We start from the raw sequence: 22,081 nt of genomic DNA, 5'->3' as shown, positions 1-22,081 counted from the left end.
CCTATACTTAAAATATGGATTATAATCCATATGCAGAGGCAAGGTGTATAATATATAGCTATTATTGTGTACTATAGAAAAGACTTAATTGCATTATATGTTTAACCTTGTGAGTAAGTAAGAGATTCAATAACCAGTCAATCCAGAGAGTAACAGAGAAGATACAATGAGAGATAGAGAGATATAGAGAGAGACGATGGAGAGAAAACTAGTTCAGCGATAGAACCAGTCTGTATGTTCTATCGCTGGACTTTAGACTTTATTTATATAGATCCAAACAGTCATAGATACAATTGAATAAGTAAAAATAGATACGAAAGGAAACTAACAAACAAGATAATCTATCTAAACTACTCTTATGATAGGGACAGCTTTCATGATGTTAAGTTGAAGGATCAGAGTCTGATATGGTAAATATGAGATCAAGCTATTGGTTGGTGTTAAAATTAATCCACAAACTGTCCATCTTCGTCAGATCTGGCCACTGACATCTTGTTTCAGGAACTCTGATTTGATGATGGAGACTATAGATACGAAAGGAACCTTTTGATCAATGCATGTATAACCATGCATTCTGCTGAGGCCAGTAAGGAGAGCAGAGGAGCACATGCCTGTGAAGATTTTACGGTTGGTTCAGTTTCTCCAACAATTTATCATTTATTCGCTTACCCTTGTATTTTATTTAGTAAATAATCCTTATTTGATTGTGCGGAAAAGAGATGATGAGAACTGGATGAAACACACTTTGGGGTACGCCTACTTCTGCTTCTTATCTACCCCAGTAGGTTTAAAGTTGTCCTGATTATGGGGTTAATGTCAAGAGTAAGAAACTTAAAGGCTAAGCCTATTACATCAGGATTTAAGAGGGTCCTGTGGTCAGTGAAACAAAAAAAAATTTCCTGTGAGTCTTTCATATCCTATGTATGCAACAGCGCAGTTTGGTTCAGTTTATATTCCTTATTTTTTTGGGAGTAGCTTCAAGGTATTTAATGAATAGAATTGAAACTTAGTATTCATTTCTAATTATTGTGTTTGGTAAGATATTGAAACTTAATATCTAGTATTCTATTAAGATATTGAAACTTAATATCAAGTCTTATTTATGCCAAACCATTAAAAGACATGCTTTAATTACCACTTCTCCAAGTCAACTCTTGTCAATGGAACTGATTTTTATTTTGGTCTGCAGATACTGGGAGAATGAGAAGGTGCAGCTGGACTACAGACCTGTCCATATGAACACATTGGATGATGCAGGGGAGTCATTTCCTCCAAAAGCACATGTATATTGAACATTTTTCAATGTAAAATGGGCAGATTGGAGGGATGGACCACAAGGTTCTGATAAATTATTGAGGATCCAGGATTGTGACAATATGGCCTGTATTAGTGTGTTGATCTGATTTGTATGATAAAATTTTCTTTCATTTCAGAAATAGTAAGAATAATAACAGGCTTTGTATTATCCATGAATTATTTTTTGCACCATTGTCAACCTGAATCAAATGATTTACCGCTTTGACATCTTTTTAATTTTGTGTGTGGTATTTTATTCTTCTCCAAGTACAGTTATATTTGTGCTCTGAAATCTGATGGTGAATTTATTGATTTTTGAAGGTTGAAGTGTTGAACAATAAATAATTACTTGAACATGGACAACGGAAGCAAACATAATTATGAATTGCATTCTTGCAAAATATCTAGATTCTTAAAAGCTCCTTTGATGTGTAATGAAATGAAATACCAAGCCTACTCAAAGATTATTTCTCAGCTTTGTTATGCTTACTTACAAAATATCTTCCAGAATCTCATCTATGAGTCCATTGAGCACAAACTTCTCCACATCCCGTATAACTTCTACTTTTTCAAAATATCCGAGCATTGTTTCACTCCATCCAAAATCCCACATACAGTTCAAATCTGGATTCTTATTTTGAATGTCTCTCTCAAGCATGCTATGTAGGTAGAGGGCAGTGTCATTTTCATTACCGCTATCCTGATTGATGAATTTCAACTCTTCTAGATCTTCCTGCAACTCTTTAACCAAATCATCCAAGCTTTTCAGCTTCACTGACCTGACAGATATCCTTACACAAGGATAATATGTGAGCTCTTTTCTTCTGCCTTTTCTTTTCATCACTTCATAGCAACAGTCTAAAACTATCTTGCTGTCATCATCTTTGCATGTGTTAGCACTGGAATGGAGGATGTCGATAGGAATCAGAAGTCCAAAAAGTGCCTCCGCTGTATTGAGGAATATTTGGCTTCTCAGTAGTGTCTGCTTGAGATGATTTTCATTTTCCTTTAGCAAACTGTGTTCCCCAAAGCTTTTCTGGTGCTCCAGTTGTGAGGAGTTAAAGATACCTAGCATGTTTTTTTCATTTGGAACTGTAACATAAAAACATTGAGCATGAATGCAACGTGATTGTTCAACCAGTTAGACTAGAGGTTCATGCTGTTTTGAAATTAAGAGTTGATCTTATTAACTTTCTGCAAATCAAAGAAATAGCTGTCTAGAAGTGCTTTGGAGACCGTAATGGTGACTTCATCTGACAGGTTCTGGAGAAACCTTGGGGAAGGATGATTCTAAAAGAAGCAGGAAGAAGAGATTCTGGAAATTTGGGAGGATAACAATGCCCCAACTTGTGTTTTCATTAAGATGTTTGGTGAACAAGGAATCTTAATTGTACTTACCTTTGAGCTGAACTGACATGGAGTAGGATGGCACTGCTTCATCTTTTTCAAGCATGGGTTCAAGATCTCGTAGAGAATTTGAAACTCCTGAGGTTTTGTCATTGGTCTGGCATCACAGAAGACAAAAATTCAGAATCTAGTAATCTACCAAAATTAGGTTTGATAATAAGCATATTTATGGGAACAAAAGCAGCTGGACATTGAGATGTTAGATGCAAATACTGAATGGTTTCACCCTAGGATTATTTACTGATGTGAAGGAATACTATCTTACAATGGCATGTGGAGCTGTTGCACCCATTTCTCTCTGACTTTGGCAGCTGTCTCCTACAGGATTGTTGAAGGTGGAACTCGGTTCCCCCGTTTCATGTGGTACCAAATTCATTGGTTTGCTGGCTTTTGCTTTCCTGGACATGTCAATGCTTATTTCTGCTTCTTTGGACTTGTGGGTCTCTTCTGCTTTTCTCTGTTTTAGTAGTTGTAATACTGAAATCTGTTGCTTCAATGGTTGACCTGTATTGTTGGTTGATCTATTTTTTCGGGTCACCACTTCATGAACTTTTCCATCTCTCTTTTGGGAGTTGACTCTTTTATGCATGTCTCTGCTACCTAACTTCTCCTGTCTTAGTTGCACATGCATAGCCTCTGAAAGCATCCATTGAGAAGAAATTCTTTTGACATCATTATCAGCTCGTGCTTCTGAACTTTCATCCGGTGAGTCAATGCTGAGTTTATGGTTTGTGGCAATTCCATCACTGATGAGATCGTCACTGTGGCTTTTCTTGTGAGATCCTTCAGTTGGCATTTTGTCAAAAGCTTCTTTGGGGATTCTGTCTCCAGCTGTGCTGTGATTGGTACGTGGCAGCTTCTTTTGCAAATTTGTTTTGCCATGGTAAGATTTCAGTGAATTTTTCAACACTGTTCCACTACCCTTGGGATTGTTCACTTGCAACTTGCCTTTTGTGTTGTGTCTCCTTATCTCATCCTCATGAAGCATTGCACTTTGGGATTCAAATTGTCGAGGCTGCTGAGATCCACTCTTATGTGGGGCCTTTTGTTGATTGCTCGACATATTAAAATTGTCAGCATTTTTCTTTTCTTTATGATGTTGTTTCTCCATTCCTTTGTCTTGCTTATAATCAACAGCTTCTTGGTGCTTTTTCGCTTGTGGTACCATCCTCTGCAAGTCATCTAAGAATGCTTCACTATTTACACCTTTCCGTATTGTTTTCCAATACCTGGGATTGGGTTTCTCCTCCTTTCTCTCCTTTCCATGTCTGTCTTGTTGAATTCCAATAGTTTTGCTCAACTGGTTTGTGTTCATCTGCAGACTATTGATTTTGGCGGCAGGCTTCGGGGTTGATATTTGGTTCAAATTTTCCAGATCTTTCCGGTCCCTCAATTGTGGTGTTTCTTCATGAAACATGAATTCAAGGCTGCCAATGTGAGGCACCAGGATTTTGTTTGCTCCAGGACCAAGGCTGCTTCCTGGAGTTGTACGGATGTTTGCATGTAACCCCTGTGGCCTAGGTGTTTGGGTCCTTTCGGATTGACTCTTGTTCTCCAAAAGAGTCCTTTCTTCTTTTCTGACCCTTCCCTCTGTAATTTGCTTTGCATCCTTTCTTATTTTTTCTGGCTTCAAGACTTTGTCTTTCTCTGCTCCATTCTTTGGGTTTGTGTTCGGTGGAAGTTCTTCAAGTCCCATTAGTTTTGCAATAACATTTGGGATTCGCCCTGTCCCAGTTTTTGAATGAGATGTATTTGAGTGCTTCATGGGTTCTGATGATGCAGTAAGAGTGCTTGAATCTAGACCACAGCTGACTGATCTCCTTTGAGACACTGAACTGGAATAGGTGGTTGAATTGTGGTTATTGGAGCTGAATTGAGCTGCTTCTGTAGAGTATGATAGAGCAAGTAGTCGTTGCTTAAGGAGGGTGATCTTTGTGACCTCTTGGGCATCTTCAGGAGAGCTTCGGGTGGGCCCTTTGAAAGAGAACTTTGGACCGTTCACTTGCCTATGATGGTTTACTTCGATAGTGGTCTCATCGTCATCTTCATCTTCATCCTCGAGCAATCTGATTCGTTGTTTTCTCTGTGAACTGATCATGTACTGTGAAGCTTCTTGCAGATTTACAAGCATTCTTAGTGACTCTTCCAATTCCATGGCTCCCTTTAGTAGCTCCTTTCCAATATCCATGGAGTATCTGTCAAAATTAAGGCCATTGGAGCAGGCATTGAGGATCTGGTTTAACTTCTGGGCACCTTTTGATATTTCTTTAATGTGGAGATGAGAAAGATTAGGGAAATGACTGTTTGAAGGTCTAGTCCTAACTAAGCTGCTGCTGCTCCTGTCCATTTGCACAAAATCTACTGATCTCCCAATATGACGCAGGAAACCCAACATCCGGTTGTCTGAGGATGTCAGTTGTCTCAGAGTGCCACCATTTTCAAGTGCAAAAGCAAGTGCCATCGATAGATCCCCAATATGAGAAGAGTTCTGAGCTCTCCCCAATGGAACAATCTCTTTTGATGCTCCCTCTTTGATTACTGGTCTGTTATGTGAAGTACTAAACCATTTGTTCTGGTCTCCCATTGAAGAACTAGTCTGCAACAAATTAACACAACTGAAGTGTATGGACCAATTCTACTTATACTATTAGATAGAACCCTTAGAAGGGAAAGGGGAAAGAAGTCTAGAAGGGGTAAAAGAAGAAATTACTGTTTCACGATTGTATACTGTTCGCGATCCTTGCATGGGTTTTCTGGAGTTTCCACCTGCAATTGGCAATCTAATTATCAGCGAAAACCATTGGCACGAGTAACAAGTGGTCAGGTTTTGCCAATATAGTCTTCCACAACTGTTGAGTTCTATGGACGCAAACTCAGCGGAGATAGTTATAGCGGTCCAGCTACTGTGAAAAAAATATGCTAGACACACTCAATTGGGTGAATGTAATTTCTTGAATTGGATCTTTCTACTTTGAAATCTGATGGTGTTTTTCGAAGCTGTCCAAGAGGTTGGTTTACTTTTGGGCATATTGGTTTTATGACGATAGAATCTATCATCAATCATCAATAGGTAAGTACTCCTATATATTGAATAACTTGGGAGTTTGGACTAACAGATTGGAGGTAAAAATGCTTGCACAAGCTTCTGGAGTTTACAACAAAATGGTGAGCACAGTTTAAAGGTACGTAAGTAAACAGTGCTTCAATGGATTCTAATACAGAAGGTTTGTTTTCACTCACCTCTGGACATCTGGTTTGAATAGCTTGATGTATGAGACATTGCCATCTTTTCCTTCCGCATCCTTAGATCATCCAGGAGCTTCTGGGATATATCTGATCTCTTTGCCATCTTCTGCTCTCTCAATTAGAACTGGAATTCTCTTCTTGCAGCCCTTCCCGTCCCATGCGAAAGTGAAAAGAAATGGAAAAAGGAAAGGACTCTTCAAGCTTGCAAATGGAAGAATTCTCTTTGTTCCTCTTTGGATTTTTATGTTTACAGGGTAAAAAATGACAGAATGAAGGGATAGTTTCATTAACATCAGTTGAGATGATTCTTTCAGTGTAGAGGGGTGAGGTGGGGAGTCCTGTCAAGAAGCAATAAAAAAAAGCTAGTGGAGAATTTAGCTGAAGATTGACGTGAACGATTCCTCTTGGTCCTTTGATGCCTGAGTGCCTGACTTTCATTGTAATTGAAGCAAAGGCAAGAACTCCCAAGGGCTTGTCTTCCAAGTCTTCTCCATATATACTTTTGCCTCGTTTTTTTTTTTTTTTTTCCCTTCCTCTGGTGAGAATTTTCAAACTTATTCAACAAAGGTTTTGATTGAAATGTTTACTTGCAATTTTTCACTAAATTAAGCAAATCGGGATTAGATGGGATTTAGAGTTTAGATGCACTGCAAGCAACAGATGACACACTTTCAATCGGCCTCAACTAAAAAAGGCTGTAACACAAGCCCCAACTTTTGCTTTTAATTGGAAACTGGGATTTGCCATTGGGAGTTGTTACTCTACTCAACAAAAAGAAACCCCTCAAGAAGTTTCTTCAACATGGAGCCTCTCTTCTTCCCCTCTTCTACCTGCATCTGTTTTGTTTGATAGCTTCCCTTGAAAAGGTCTCTCTCTCTCTCTCTCTCTCTCTCTCTCAAAAATTGAAAGTTAAGGAAGAACAAGAATGCCCCCCTTGGCTCTCCCCTTCCCCCTATCTTTCATGGTTTGATCTCCTAAAAGAACATCACAATCCCTGTTTCCAAAAGGCAAATTTTTTTTTTCTTCTTACTTTCAAGAAATGAAGAGGTCCACGAGTAATCATCAAAAGGTTGTGTTATAACTATGTGATTGCACAATCTCTACACACGTTAAAAGATGAATCTACTCATTGTTGCCAGATTCAGGATAATTACCAAACTCGAACTGATTCACCAACAGATCAAGTTTATAATCTACATCCATAATTTTTTGGGGGAAAGTTTTCCCTGTTTACCACTTTACCCACGGATATAAGGTTTTGTTTTTTTTTAATCTGAAATGCCATTCATTATTCTCATACACCCATCCAAGTACAATGATGGCCATCCCCGAATTCCTTCATTGTGGTTTAGGAAAAACTGATCTTCTTCTTTATCATAATTAGGATTTTGCATTTTTGGACAATAAAAAACAATTATTTTTATCATCCGATAATGCAATATTAACTTGAAGTGCATTCCAAGAATGCATACCAAATGCTGCCAAAATCTTGTGGCATTTATTTAGCCTTTGTCATCTTGAAATCACTTTTGAGGCACTTTTCCTATTTGTCAGGATCGGGTATGAATGGTATTTCTCACAAATATCATATACTTGCTATTTAGGGTTTTTTTTTGTTTGGATGATAGCAATAGTTTATATTGATTTTTCGTGAGAATATATAGTACTTACTTTGTTTTGTGGAGCATGCATAGAGGTAAGTATCCTCTTTTTCTTTTTATCTTATTAGAATCCTTCTACATAATGTTTTTTGTTTTAATCTTTGATATTATTTGTTCATCATATTGTAATACTTGTTTTAAGGTTAGAATACCAAATAATTAGGAAGTTCAGTTTGATTTGGTGGATAGAGATGTCTAACACCTTCTTTAGATCGAAACTTGACAAGTCCTCATTCTTTGATTTGACCTATGCCTCTATTAAAATCATATTTGGAGTCATATTCATGGATTCTAAACCCTAATTTAGGTGACGACTCTATCTGTATATTCTTTCTCTCTCTTTAAGAAGAAGATACCCTTAATTCTTTACCTTCAAGGATATGGATGAAATTTTCCATGTTCTCACACCGACTCAAACTCAAACCTAATAGTTTTCATGCTCACTACTTACAACCTTTACAAGTTGTTTTCCCCAAGATTTACATACGAATCTAGAATAATCACTTCAGTGGTTTAGTGTTTCCACTCAATATACAAAACCTCTATAAGCCAAGATGTGCAAATAAAAGCACAAAATTGAAAATTTCTAAAAGGTAGATAATGCATGTTAAGAACAACTCTCTAATTTTCAATAACACCAAAGTCAAGACCAGAACATGCCTAAATGATGTCCCAAAGTCTTGTGGAAAAATTCCCTAAAGTCATCTATTTATAGGCTAACCAACCCCTTTAGAAAAACTAGCCGTTAGACTCTTCAATGGATAAAAAAAAAAAGGTCATTTTTTTACCCATGCAAACGGTGTGTATGTCTTTTGATTACAACTTTGTCGTTCGCGCTTGGATTGATTTATTTATTTTTTGTTGAAGGTCAACAAAGTATATATTAAGAAGAAAAAAAAGTTGTTTACCCAAAAAAAAAAAAAAAAAAAATGATGTTACATAAGAGATTGAAAAGGTACTAAAAAACTTTCTCAAAGTCCAATCTTTCACCTTCGGCAATGCCATCAGAAAAAGGCCAAGCTTTGGAGAACTAATCACATACAAGAAAATTCCCAAAACCCCAAAAGAGAGTATTATGTTTTGAGCTTGTACCAAATATAAATGAAAGGGATTTTAAAATGCTCATGAAGTTGTTACATGTGCAGAAGCAGGGTTTTGAACTATATGAACTAATCTTGTTGTATGATCCATAACTTCTCTTATATTTATCCGGGCAAATGGATTCCAAATCAAAATGAAAGCAAACTTGAAGTCCTACAAGTCTCATGTTGATCACTTTATGTCAGATTCATTCTAAGTTCAAGCATTGCATCCATCATGCGCTTGGATGGGGTTAAGTCACTATACTCAATCTCCTAACTTAGAGTATGAGACCAATTAAACTTAGGTGACTTAAGACTAAGTCCTTGGGTGTTTTAAGTACTAATGAGAATCACTAATACAACACTTAGAAAATAAAAATAATTATAGAATAGAAATTATTTCCTAATAAGTCATGATTTTCGTGAGAGTTCCTTAAGACATGATCCAAAATATTCTAAAATTCAACATTTTGCCATAGTTCAAAATTTTGACCAAATTTTCATAATGGTTTCTCAAATTAAATTATTTCCTAATAAATCATGATCTTCGTGAGAGTTCCTTAAGACATGATCCAAAATATTCTGAAATTCAACATTTTGCCGTAGTTCAAAATTTTGACCAAATTTTCATAGTGATTTCTCAAATTAAATCAGACTTCTAACTCATTTTTAATTTGTCAGCTATGGTAATGTTGGTGGTTGTCGCTATCAATTCACTTTCTCATCTTGAGTAAAATTATTCTTATGGAATAGGGCATACCTAATGCACGAGGTTTTTTTTTTTTTTTTTTTTTTTGATAAAAAGGCTTTTTCCACTATAGGGTCTGAAGAGGATCATAATGTATGCAGCTTTACCCCCCCCCCTCCTTTTGAAGAAATTATTTCCCAACTCAAACCCATAACCACTAGGTCAGACGCAATCTTACTATTGCACCGAAAACCACCCTTTAGTTGGATTTTCCATGCAACTCCTTGATATTCACAATTTGATAGTTCAAATGAGATACAAAAATTTCTGAATAAGCAGACTAGATTCTCTCACATATAAAGTAATAGCCCAAGTGGAATTTCACAAAAATATTTTATTGATGACTTTTTTGTTTATATTTCTTTTCCCCCAATAGTGGCAGTTGCCCATGCAAGTTGATTCATAAGCTTATGGTCTAAATTAATGGGCGTATGTGGAAAATATATGACACAAGCTCAAGACTTATTTGACTCACTTTCCAAATAAGGACAAACGTGTCATTGACAAATTTCTACAAACCTATTCATGATGTCCTTTAATACAAGTCAAAATCTCCATGATTGTCCAAACCTACCTTTGGGATTGGAAAGAAAAAAAAAAAAAGGATTTAAGGTCTCCCCTCTCATCCTCAGGAATCCTCAAGATCCAACTCATACCATTGTTAGTGATGCTAAATGCCCATTTTACAAATCCCTTCTGTTAATTCACTTCACTGGTGTTCTTGAATCTTCCCCCAATATTTCATTAAGCAAAAAAAATATTACATTATGTAATAAATACATGCAAAAGGATTTTGTTCAGTCGTGGTGGGAGCTAGAGCGTCCAACTCCGCCAAACGACAACAAAAACAGGGGTGGGATGATCATTGCATAGGTGGGTCCCACCTAGGCCCTTCAAGTGAAATGACCACGTACCCCTCTGGTTTTTGGGGTAGTTTTCGAGCACTGGACCATCCAGCTCCCACCACGGTTGGACAGGAGCCAGGTCCTAAATACATGGGTCATATTCATCTTTATAAGATGACAAAGTTCATATGGAAGATCTCTACATCCCCATTAGGTATATATGTAATGCGATCCGTTGATTGATTAAATTTCGTCAACGTTTGTTGTTGGTCCCAAGCCTGATAAAGGAGGAGGGTTGGTGCGTTAAGTCGATAGTCGACACCAAAAATACCATACCCTTGCTCCGTCAGGTTGGTAGCCGGCACCAGAAAAATACCCTAACCAAACCCTTTTAAAAACATGATGATAATCACTCCAAGAAAATATCAATAGCTAGCTTTGAACTAGCAGATGGAGATTCCCAACTGTATAAAGGGGTTGTACATTAATAACTGATGTGGAACTAGATTAGACTCCCAACATGAATTAGTATTCTCTATCCCCTCCAGCCCTCCGGGTCTTCTTTCCTCTTTCCCTTCTGTAAATCCTTTCAATTTTGTTATCTCCAAGTCTCTCCTTCTTCCCATAATAAAGCAGAAACAAAAAATATTTGATTAAATATAGTCATGTAGTGTGAAATGTTCTTAGCATTGGGGGCACAGAATGCAGCCAGACACATGGGGTGGGCAAAATGATCATCCTGACCCCTTAAATGGCCGAAATAATAATCGTCACATTCCACCCCATGTGTCTGAATGCAGCCCGCATCCCGTGCGCTCCCGGGCAGAGAAGATCGTGACCCCATTTATAATTGTAAAGTTTCAGGGTTGATATTGGACAGTTCTATCATTTGGTAATAATAAAAAAATGAAGATTATAAAAGTTGATGAAGGAACCTTAATTGTGAAGCAGGGTGATGTCAGTTGTTTTTGCCGTAACAGCCGTGATCACGTTGTTTTCTGACCATTATGAAGTTTAACACTAAAAAAACATATAATATGCATAGGAGACAGATTGGGTTTATATTTTATCATTTGAACTTTGAAGTAATTTGATTGTAGAGTTAAAAATAGGATAGTTTTTTTTTTTTTTTTTTTTTTTGTCTCAAAATATGTTTAGATAATTGCATTACAAAAGGACAAGTCCAGTACAGTACATGGTGGTTCATGAGGTTAGAATGAGACACAAAACCTGACAATTGGCCAATCTAGAGGTTGTTGTATTCATCAAACATGTGGATTTTTCTTGGAAAATCAAACATTTGGATTTACTTCTTAACTCCTTGTTCTTTGTGTAAGCCTCTTAGGTGTGGTGATGTCAGGATCAAGATCCTCTGGTGCCGTCTTCCCGTGCGGCTGGTGTGCAGCCTCACACAGGCAGGGTCTGGATCCCATGTGGACCCCACCCGATTAAGGACTGGGGCAGTGTGTAGGACGGTCATTTCATCCACACCTCTGCTTGTGTGAGACTTCATGCCGGCCGCACGGGCAGGCAGCAAGAGAGGATCCAAATTGGGTGATGCCATTCGTAATTGATTCTAGTGAGTTTGTTATTTTCCCTTGCATTCAATTTTGTGTATGTATTGCTCATCTCTATCTTCTATTGCTGGGCAGCTGTGCTGCCTCACATAGGTAGGGTCTAAATGACCGCCCCGTCCACTGCCTAAGCACCTTGCCCGGGTGGGGTCCACGCCCTGAGGGTCCAAATTGCATTTCTTCCATAATGCTTCATAGGGTTTTCTTATTAATATGAGATCAAAGGTGTTGGTCCATTCATTATTCATCAATAAATATATTCACATATGGGAATGTGTGGGGGTGATGAGGTTCATTAAATTGTGATTCCATCTATGGTAGATTGCTAAGTGAGTTCAATATTCATAATGCTTATGAGTTCATTCAATGACCAAGTCCTGTGGGATTTTCATTTGTGGTTGAACATATGTGAAATGCCAAAGTGAGTTAATCTAGAAATAACTATAATTACCATTGATATATGCTTTTAATTGTGAGTGCAGTGATTTTTTTATTTTTTTTTGGTAGAAAGTGCAGTGATTTTTACCGTCCTCTTGAAGGGAATCTTATTTTAAAAGAAAATCAGGGGTAAATTTGTTCAATACGGCCTATCCATGTTGATACTGTATTGATATCATATCGGTTTTACAAGTGATTGATACCTGATCCGATACCATGCACTAAAACCATGCATACAACAACGGCCTCAGCAAAGACATATTGCAATGGGGTTGAGAAAAAAATAAAATATGCTATGACCTAATACGTCTATAGACAAACAAGGAAAGTTTTGTGTAATTGTGTCAAGACTTGAGAGTTGCTCGGCAAGAATGACTAGGATCGACAGTATTGCATTCACAATGTTCGACTGTGTGGAGTGTGGACTATGTGTTATTGGTGAAACCTGATTTCAGTCCAGAAAGTGCAGTGGGGATCTTCGGAGGACTGTTTCGGCTTCGAAACATGCCAGAAAGGCTTATATAACCCTGTAAAGCTCATCGAGACTTTCGAATCGATATGTATTTCGACATATGTTCAGTTCTGGTCCGAACCAGACCGGGTAGGTTTTATGGGCTTTAGGGACATTTCTGTATTTTCTTGGGTTAAGGCTTCCTTATAAAATGTTCTTATCTCATTGAGAGGATTGTGTGTGAGATTTGAGGGTTTGTAACACATTTCAGAGAAGTAGTGAAAACAGCTCTATCGTCGGCCGTAGATGTAGCTTACCTTATTGGGAGTGAACCATGTAAATCCTTGGTGTTGTGTGCTTATTTGTTTTGATCTTCTCTTCCTTTTTCATTTTTCTTCTAGAATATCCCATTTCTAGGCGTTGTTTTTCGAACACTATGTGGAGGTGGCTTGGTTGTTTCAAATAATGTTAAGAGTTGGTAACCTGAGTTGCAACCATGTTCCTGCTGCCCCAGTACCAGGCACCAACTTGGAATAATTCCCTTCCCCTTTGGGTTCATAAATACCCGTTTAGGTTTTAATATTTTCCAAAATATCCTTCAAGATTCTAATTCCGTGCCTATGATTGGGGCAGTGGGAACATGGTCGCAACACGGCCGCAGCCAAGTTTTGTCTGGGCAAGAGTTACTTAAATCATCGCCACGCAAGAAAACAAAGTAATACACACAAGTTCTCATTGTTCGGATCATCATAATCGCAGGCCTGATAGTGATAGTATCAATCTGAATGGGCTAGAATCGGATGGATTTTTTACCCATGTTTTCTTTAAAATGCATTTTTTTTTTAACCCTTGGTCCACACCGATATAGGATCACAGTCGGGAATTAATACTGGCACCGATACAAATCGATATCGGTCTCTAATGAGAGTAATATGAATCGATGAATCTGACCCATCCATTACGGATTCCTCAAACCATGGTGACCACATATTATCTACACTTTTGTTGAAAAAAATTTCCCCATGAAAGTTTTCCTTAGTGGCTCTAGTAGAAAATGCTTTTACATGGTCAAACAAACGTTGTAAAACTTTTACTTTATATTTTATGCCATTTTTCACATCCTATCAACAAACCTTTGAAAAAAAATTTATGACAAAAGGTTTTGTACCCCAATCCCATGACCTCGTCTGTGTGGTAGGTTGCGTTTGGTATGCATTCTTGGAATGTATTCTAAATCGATTTTACATTCTCGAATGTTGAAAATAATTGTTTTTATCATCCGAGAGTGCAAAATTGACCTAGAATGCATACCAAACATAGCCTTAATTGACATACATACTTGGAGCCCATGTTATCAAATACTATATCGATCTCATATTTAGCTTGATTAAAATTTTTCCATGTGCCATCATAACTCATAAGGGCCCAAAAAAAAATTGATTGATAAGTTAATTAAAAAACTTTTATTTTTGATAATACAAATGAAAATTTTAATACTTTTTTTTTCGGTAATAATGAAAATTTTTGTAATTAGTGATACCAAACTCAGCACATGACTAATGCAATAAACTTACATTACCTCTCCAATGGTTTGAATGGCTAATTTTCCACATATAATAAAAATCCATATATTATATAAATTCTTCTTTTTTTTCTATTTTTCATAATGATTTTCTTATTGACACCCTTAAAATTTAAGCATAGTGGAAAAGTAGGTCAAGACTTGAGCAAGTCACTCGAGTAAAAAAAAAACATGAAACCTGGTCAAGAGTCATGAAGACACGCCCAAGTATAAGAAATGATCAAACTAGGTTTGAGTTTTCATTGACTGTATTTTTGCGTAAGCCATGTGAAACTCGACGAGTTTTTTTTTATTGAGTTGTATACTATTCATAGAACATAAACTTGATCTACAACTAAACAAAAGTACCGTAAAATTTTTGTACCTTGTCTTCAGTAGTAGCATTTTTTTTTCTTCTCACCTATGGGCTACGAAACAACCATAGCCTCACACCCTTCTCATTCAGAGAAGGAGAAGGAGAAGAATCAAGTTTTGAAAAATGTGAGTTGTGTTGGAAAACTTTGTTTGTCAACTTATCTTTAAAGTGTTAATAATACAACAACAACAAACTTAGTCTCATCCCAACTTAATGAGATTGGCTACATGGATCCAAACATAAAAAGTAGATAAAACTGAGAATTAGACGAAATAAGGGAATGAAGAGATAGAAAAAGGTGGAAGGGAAATGAGATGAGAAGTAAAAATTGGGAAATGACAAATGAATGATGTAAAAAAAAAAGTGACAGATAAAAGTAAGAGGAAAGAAGTACACCCTAGCTGATGAGAACCTCAACTAAATAGAATCTGTTACATGGATCATTGTCCTCCAATAGGTTTTATCCGAGGTCATACCTGGTATAAGACCTAGAATTTGTATGTCCTTCCTCACAACTTTTCCTATGGTTATTTTAGGCTTATTCCTCACTCTTTTAGCTCCTTAAAGTGTCGAATAATGTGTAACTTTATTTCTGTTTTCATTTTTTCAGTATAGTACACTTTTTCTTACGGTGAAGGTGAGATCCTATCATTTCACTCGTGTACTTGAAAAACACACAAGATAATGACATCTCTTTGAAAATGATATAATAGAAAATCACTTTCAAATTATTTTGGAAACCCTCTATTTTTTCGTTTAACATGAAAAACTATTGAGAATAAAACAAGGAACAATCAAAACACGGTTACTATGTTCTAAATATACCTTTCTACCAAAAAAAATGTTCTAAATACACCTATAAAGGTATTATTGGTAAAAATAAAGGTATTATTTCAACAATCTATTTTTCATGTTTTACTAGACAAAGCCATAGAGCATTGAAGTGATAAAAACACAAGAAAAATGAAATTAAATAAAAATGACAAGCTAAAGCATTATTATTATTTTTTGATCTAGGTCTCATTTGGTTTCACAAAAACTAATTTGAAGATTCAATTTGAACCAATAAAACTGCAATTTTGTAATACTTCTTCGGTTCTTCCCCATAGATTTTCAATCATTTCAAAATATGGGTTCGTGACTCAGATATGTCCGTTACGATACTGATATGATATCGGCATGGATTGACTTTATCACAAACAAATTTGTCCAATTAATTGTTTTATCCCTTTGTTTGTACCATGTCACCGATATCAACAGAGTATCAGAATCGACCACTAGCAAAACCGTTACGTATCACCAGCGATACTAGTATTTTCAAGACAAAAAGAAGATCATTTATCACGTGACTGGACTCTATGGACAATACGAGTTGAACCGGTTGGCAGCTATTTGTTTGGTCAAGGACTCGTCACGATATCTACTCAGATCTCGCAATTTGCTGCTTTGTTACAAAATGGGTTGGTCCGAAAGCCGAACTGTTCATGGGCTCCACTTGTCACACATGTCATCTAGTTCTCTTTGCACGTGGGACCTACATAGAAAATGTGGGTCCCATTAACCGTCCAAAAAAGAACGGAAGCAAATACGTGGAAGTGATGGGTACGCCTCCACTTTCCCAATAGAAGAAGACGGCTTAGCTTTTAAAATTGACTGAGAGAGACTAAGAGAGAGGTGCTTTTTTTTTTCCTAAACTTTTAACCTTTTACTTGCGCTTTTTTGTTTTTACCCCAAGCGACCTTTTTGACCGAAGAGAAAATTCTTAATCAAAAGGAAGAGAATTGGATAGAAACCAGAGAAAATTAGAAGTAGCCGTTGGGTCCACCAGCCCGCCTTACTTTTCCCGTTAGATATCTAAAAACGGGTCATGGCGGAATTTATTGGAAGAGATTACTATGACGTCATTAGACGGCGACTGTGCGGGCGCCGGTTACTGACGTGTCGTGTTCTGTATGGAAAAGATAGCCTTCGATAGGAATAAAACCCAGAGAGAGAGAGAGAGGGGGGTTGGTATACACTGCCGTACTGAGGGATGGATGGATGGGTGACTATGAAAGTCTGAAAACGCTCAATCACGGTGGTGTCATCTCAAAAGAGAAAGGGTGCCACGTCATATACAGCTCGATCGAAGGGAAGCATTACACAGTAAATGGGGCCCACTCCCACTCCCCTATTCCCCCCAAAGAATACGAAGCTAGAACGGTGCATGCATGATGGCGTAGGCAGCAGCGCCGCTGTACTGGAGAGGAGAGAGAGAGAGAGAGAAGCTGTCGTACACTACTAGAATCACAGGCTTACAGCTTCAAATTTGAAATTGAGAGTCATTTTGAAAGATATTCTTCACTAGTCTTCTTATTTTGTATCTTGTTTGTTGGTTTAATTTTATTTTAATTGAGATTAACAGCTTGGTTGATTCTCTAATTAAGAGAACATTATCGATAACAAGTACGATTATTTGGCTCAATTCCAATCTAGATTCAGAAGATGAGTTCAACTCGTGCCATGAGTGTTTCACCTTGATCATGAATAAAATGTTTCTACTCAAAAAATAATAGACTATACTAATACACTACTTAACTACTAGTACTTTCTTGAGGTAAAAGATCACTATTTGGTCATGTAGCCCCTACACAAGTGTGAAGGCCAATGACAGTAGGTGTAGGGGCATAAACATAAATGGGGTTTTTAATTTCAAAATGAGTTAGGTGGTAATTCTGCACACTCTTGCTTTCTATTCTTGAGTGTGCCCTAAGCCTAGACGTAGGGGTGTGCAAAATGACCATTGTGTTCCTCTTTGTCGATGCAAGCATATGTGCTTTCATTTGTCGAGGCACTGCCATATGGGCCACGCTCTGGGACAAAGTTCATTTTCCTCCTCTTTTTTATTTTATGGGAAGCAGTTTTCTGTCCGAGAGTGTGGCCTATGCCAGCACTGCCATGTGTCTATCTCCCTCCTCCTTAAAACAAGGGGGCAGAGCTATCTTTTCATATGGAGAGGAGAGAGATAGACTCATGGGAGTGCTAGCATAGGCCACACTCTTGGACAGAGTTCTTTTCCCCTAATTTTATTTCATGGGAAAAAAGAACTTGTCTGGTAGCATGCATGGCCTCCTATGTCCAAATATAGGCCCCATGAAATGACTACCCCACCCCCCATGAAAGGTAGAAATCTCACTCCTGTTGATATTCCTATGCACACTCGCATTTGCCTTCGCACTGGCATCAAGGCCATATTCCTGAACATAACATTCTCCCCTTTATTTGATTAGGGAAATGGTTCTTTGATCCACCAAGGGAAGGTTTGCAAGCATCCTCTTTCTCTCTCTCCTCAAATGAAATGAACTTGTTACACCTCACTGGTGTGCTTCTCTATGTCGCTTTCTTAAAGAACCGTTGGATGGGGGTGGGAGGAAGAAGTGAAATTACCTATTTCTCTCCCTCCCCCCCCCCTCCAACGATTGAAGGCTAAATTGTCTACCATATAGCCGTGTAGTGAGGCGTGTAACTGTGCCTAGAAACAACAACACGCAAAATGATCGACGCACCCCTGGTCCTTTCCACATTTCCAAGGGGTATGCCGATCATTTTACACTCGGTTATGTCCAGGCGCAGGTACACACCGTGCCGTGCAACCGGTTCTTTTTACCATATTTATTTATGGGAAAAAGATCTTTGTCTGGGAGTGTGGCCTATGCCAGCACTCCCATGAGTGATGAGTCTAGGCCACACTCCCATGAGTGATGAGTCTATCTCTCTCCTCCTCATGTGCGAATGCCCCCTTGTTTTAAGGAAGAGAAAGATAGATAAATGGGAGCGTTGGCATAGTATCCGAAAACTGCTTTCTTTATTTATTTATTTAGGTGGGGGGGGGGGTGGGGGGAAAGAAGGGTTAAGAGTCTCATCTCCGTTAGTCGTTTCGTTGGGTTGGGGACGATTGATTGGGACCGTTTTGAGTGATGAGTCTAGGCCACACTCCCATGAGTGATGAGTCTATCTCTCTCCTCCTCATGTGCGAATGCCCCCTTGTTTTAAGGAAGAGAAAGATAGATAAATGGGAGCGTTGGCATAGGCCACACTATCGGACAGAAAACTGCTTCTCTTTATTTATTTATTTAGGTGGGGGGTGGGGGGTGGGGGGGGGGAGAAGAAGGGTTAAGAGTCTCATCTCCGTTAGTCTGTTTCTGTTGGGTTGGGGACGATGTGATTGGGACCGTTTTGGTTTTGGTTTTGGTTTTTCTTTTTTCGGGGGGCCCTGATAGCGTTGGTTCTGGTTTGTAGGTGTTTGCGCTTTTAAAAATTAACAAATTAATAATTAAATACACTCAGCTCTCTCTCTCTCGGCTCTCAAAAACTTCCCCTCTCTCCGACTGTCCCTCCTGCTTTCCCTCTCTATCTCTCTCTTTCCCTCTCTGAGTCGCAACTCGAACCAGGTGATGAAACCCTCTTCATTGGAAAAATCCAGTTCCTGGGAGCCATCGCTCTCTCTAGTCCCGTTGCTTTGAGGTTTTACTAAAAGCGCTTCTGTCGAACCGATCGCGTTGGTTTTGGGGCCATTTTTTCTAAAGCTAAGAGCTCTCTCTCTCTCTCTTTCACACTCTCTTCTTAAAGCCCACGAACGTCATTTCATCTACTCTCTGTCACTCACTAACTCTCGCTCTCTCGCATAAATCCGTTCTGTTCCTGCTGTGCAATCTGGAATAACCTGTTCTGCTCATACACTATCTTTTGTCTGTGAAAACCAATCTAGGAAACCACCGTGTAACCATGCTGTCCCCCTAATTCCTTAAACTGCCCTGGTGTTTTCCGGCGGTATCAACCAGAGAATGGCGTATATGTGTGCCGACAGTGGAAATCTAATGGCGATCGCTCAACAAGTCATCAAGCAGCAACAGCAGCAACAGCAACAGCAGCAGCAGCAACAACAGCAACAACAAATCCTTGGCGTCAACCCTTTCTCCCTGAACCCATGGACCGGCACCCACCAACCTATCTCCAATTCTTCCTCCGTATATGGTCTCACCAGCGCCGGATTCTCTGACCCATTTCCGGTGGCCGAAACCAATGATACGGGAGAAACGATGCTATCGTTTCCCCAGTTAGAAGAGCACCACCATTCTACCGGGTTCAGATTCTCCGATTTGGGTGGCAGCACGGTTGGCGATTTCGATTCGGACGAATGGATGGAAAGTCTAATGGGAGGTGGAGAGTCGACGGAGAGCTCAGAGCTTCCTTCCGGCTGCAACGCTTGGCACGGCAAGGCCGAAATCTCTCTCTATGGTCGCGATCCCTTCCTCCCCTGTTCGAGTCGACTCAACCTCTCATCACCATCCCCTCCCACCGATCTCAATCGGGTTCTCTTCTCGGACACCCCAAAGAACCCCACCGCGCTGCAAGCCCAAATGCCTACATGGGGCCCATCTCTACCTCCGCCGTCGTTGCCACCACCACCACCAGCGGCGGTTGACAACTCTCTACCAGACAATCATCTGGCGCTGACCCACAGTAAAAATGACGTCGCCAGCATCCCAGCTCAGTCACCAGAAAGCGAGTCGGCCTCGCCCCTGCTGAAATCCCTACTCGATTGTGCCCGAGTGGCCGATTCAGAACCGGAACGCGCCGTGAAATCACTTGTTCAACTCCGAAAGCCGGTGTTCGAACAGGGTACTCCAACGGAGCGAGTGGTGTATCATTTCGCAGAAGCTCTTTATAGTCGGGTGTCTTCGAAAACTGAGAATACCCTTCCTACGTTTGAGATGTCTCCCGAAGATTTCACTCTCTCTTACAAGGCATTAAACGATGCCTGCCCTTACTTGAAATTCGCCCATTTAACTGCAAACCAAGCGATTCTCGAAGCCACAGAAACTGCAACTCGAATACATATCATAGACTTCGGAATCGTCCAAGGAGTTCAGTGGGCAGCTCTCCTCCAAGCTCTAACGACACGATCCGCCGGAAAACCTTCGAGAATCCGAATCTCCGGAATCCCGGCACCGGCACTTGGGAAATCGCCGTCGATGTCTTTGTTTGCCACCGGCAATCGTCTCCGCGATTTTGCGAAGCTTCTCGATCTGAATTTTGAGTTTGAACCCATCTTGACTCCGATTTCGGAACTGAACGAATCGAGTTTCCTAGTTGGTTCGGACGAGGTTTTGGCTGTGAATTTCATGCTTCAGTTGTATAACTTGTTGGACGAGACATCAGTAGCAGTCGAGAAGGCTCTGCAACTGGCGAAATCCCTGAGCCCCAGTGTACTGACGCTGGGAGAGTACGAAGCGAGCTTGAACCGGGTCGGTTTTATGAACCGGTTCAAATACGCGTTATGGTATTACTCTGCGATTTTCGAGTCGCTGGAACCAAGTTTAGGAAGAGACTCGGCTGAACGGTTCCAAATCGAGAAGGCACTGCTTGGTAGACGGATCACCAATGTGGTTGGACCAGAAGAAGGTCCGACCAGACGAGTACGGATGGAGGAGAAAGAGCAGTGGAAGATTTTAATGGAAAGCTGTGGTTTTGAATCCTTATCACTCAGTCATTACGCTGTGAGCCAAGCTAAAATTCTACTTTGGAACTACAATTACAGTTCTATGTACACTCTAATGGAATCCCCACCTGGGTTTCTTTCGCTTGCCTGGAACGATGTTCCCCTTCTTACTGTTTCGTCATGGCACTGATGGGTTTTAACCTTAATATAGATTGCTTGTTTGCAAATTCCACCTGGGTTTTTTTTCTCCCTCTGGTGTGGAAATTTCTGCTTTAAGCAAAAATCGCCATTAGAGCATATTTGAAGCTTCTTGATCTGAACAATTACTTGTGATTCTTGGCATAGTTTTATTTTTCCTTTTTTTTTTTTTTTTTTTTTTTTTTTTTTTTTCTTCTGAGTTTCCCTACAGGTTTGAGTAGGAAGAACTGTAAAAAGAGAAGTGGGAGGAAAGAAAAATGTCTTCTTTAGTCATCTGTAAATAATTTTGAATCTTTGGTTACGTTGCTTGTGAAATGAACTTAGTCTTCTTCTCTACCGATGTTCATTGTCGTACTTTGAATGTAAGTAAAACAGACCTAAATTTGGAAACCAGTCGTTTTCTTTTAAAGTCCTTAAAATGGCTTCTGTACAGATTTACGCAGAGTTGGAGTTGCAGAGAATTAGATCATCATCGGGCAATGCCGCTTTCAGATTTCCATCTTCTTCTTGGTTGGTTGCTTGCTTCTTTTGTTATCTTTATTTTCATGGGTTCTTTTATATATCCTTTCCTGCTTCACTGGTTTTAATCGCTGTCATTCGACACTGTAATGGAAACATTAGGACCATTTCGATTTCTTATCACCATATACTATTTTGAAAATTATGCCGTTGGGCTATTCAATTGCCCAAAGGCCCCAAGCGGTCTCCTTTACAACT

General features: G+C 39.2%; 2 protein-coding genes and 1 long non-coding RNA gene across 5 annotated transcripts; 2 read left to right on the top strand and 1 right to left on the bottom strand.

Annotated features, from left to right (window-relative positions):
• Positions 1 to 709: 709 nt before the first annotated feature.
• LOC122658584 lies at positions 710 to 1,464 on the top strand. 2 transcript variants are annotated; one of them, XR_006332466.1, is made up of 2 exons: positions 710 to 750; positions 1,148 to 1,464. It is a non-coding gene; the product is annotated as an uncharacterized LOC122658584 (long non-coding RNA). The 2 variants fall into 2 exon arrangements; XR_006332465.1 differs by having other exon boundaries at positions 711 to 750; positions 1,190 to 1,464.
• A 321-nt stretch (positions 1,465 to 1,785) lies between these two features.
• LOC122658578 lies at positions 1,786 to 6,067 on the bottom strand. 2 transcript variants are annotated; one of them, XM_043853597.1, is made up of 6 exons: positions 5,944 to 6,067; positions 5,414 to 5,469; positions 3,723 to 5,299; positions 2,969 to 3,689; positions 2,695 to 2,800; positions 1,786 to 2,388 (listed from the first exon to the last, which is right to left on the bottom strand). In XM_043853597.1, the coding sequence occupies exons 1-6, from the start codon at positions 6,050 to 6,052 to the stop codon at positions 1,787 to 1,789; spliced, it is 3,171 nt and encodes a 1,056-aa protein (XP_043709532.1). In that variant the 5' UTR covers positions 6,053 to 6,067; the 3' UTR covers position 1,786. The 2 variants fall into 2 exon arrangements, with proteins under 2 accessions (XP_043709532.1, XP_043709531.1); XM_043853596.1 differs by having other exon boundaries at positions 2,969 to 5,299.
• A 13,015-nt stretch (positions 6,068 to 19,082) lies between these two features.
• Positions 19,083 to 21,454, top strand: LOC122658579 (SCARECROW-LIKE protein 7-like). Its single transcript, XM_043853599.1, has one exon. It carries the CDS (start codon positions 19,509 to 19,511, stop codon positions 21,354 to 21,356), a length of 1,848 nt encoding a protein of 615 aa, XP_043709534.1. The 5' UTR covers positions 19,083 to 19,508; the 3' UTR covers positions 21,357 to 21,454.
• The last annotated feature ends 627 nt before the right edge of the window (positions 21,455 to 22,081 follow it).

This window comes from Telopea speciosissima, chromosome 4 (genome assembly GCF_018873765.1).
Source record: "Telopea speciosissima isolate NSW1024214 ecotype Mountain lineage chromosome 4, Tspe_v1, whole genome shotgun sequence".
In the NCBI taxonomy this organism is placed as follows: Eukaryota; Viridiplantae; Streptophyta; class Magnoliopsida; order Proteales; family Proteaceae; genus Telopea; species Telopea speciosissima.
Note: the sequence above shows the minus strand (reverse complement) of the source record. Positions and strands in the feature narration are given on the sequence as shown.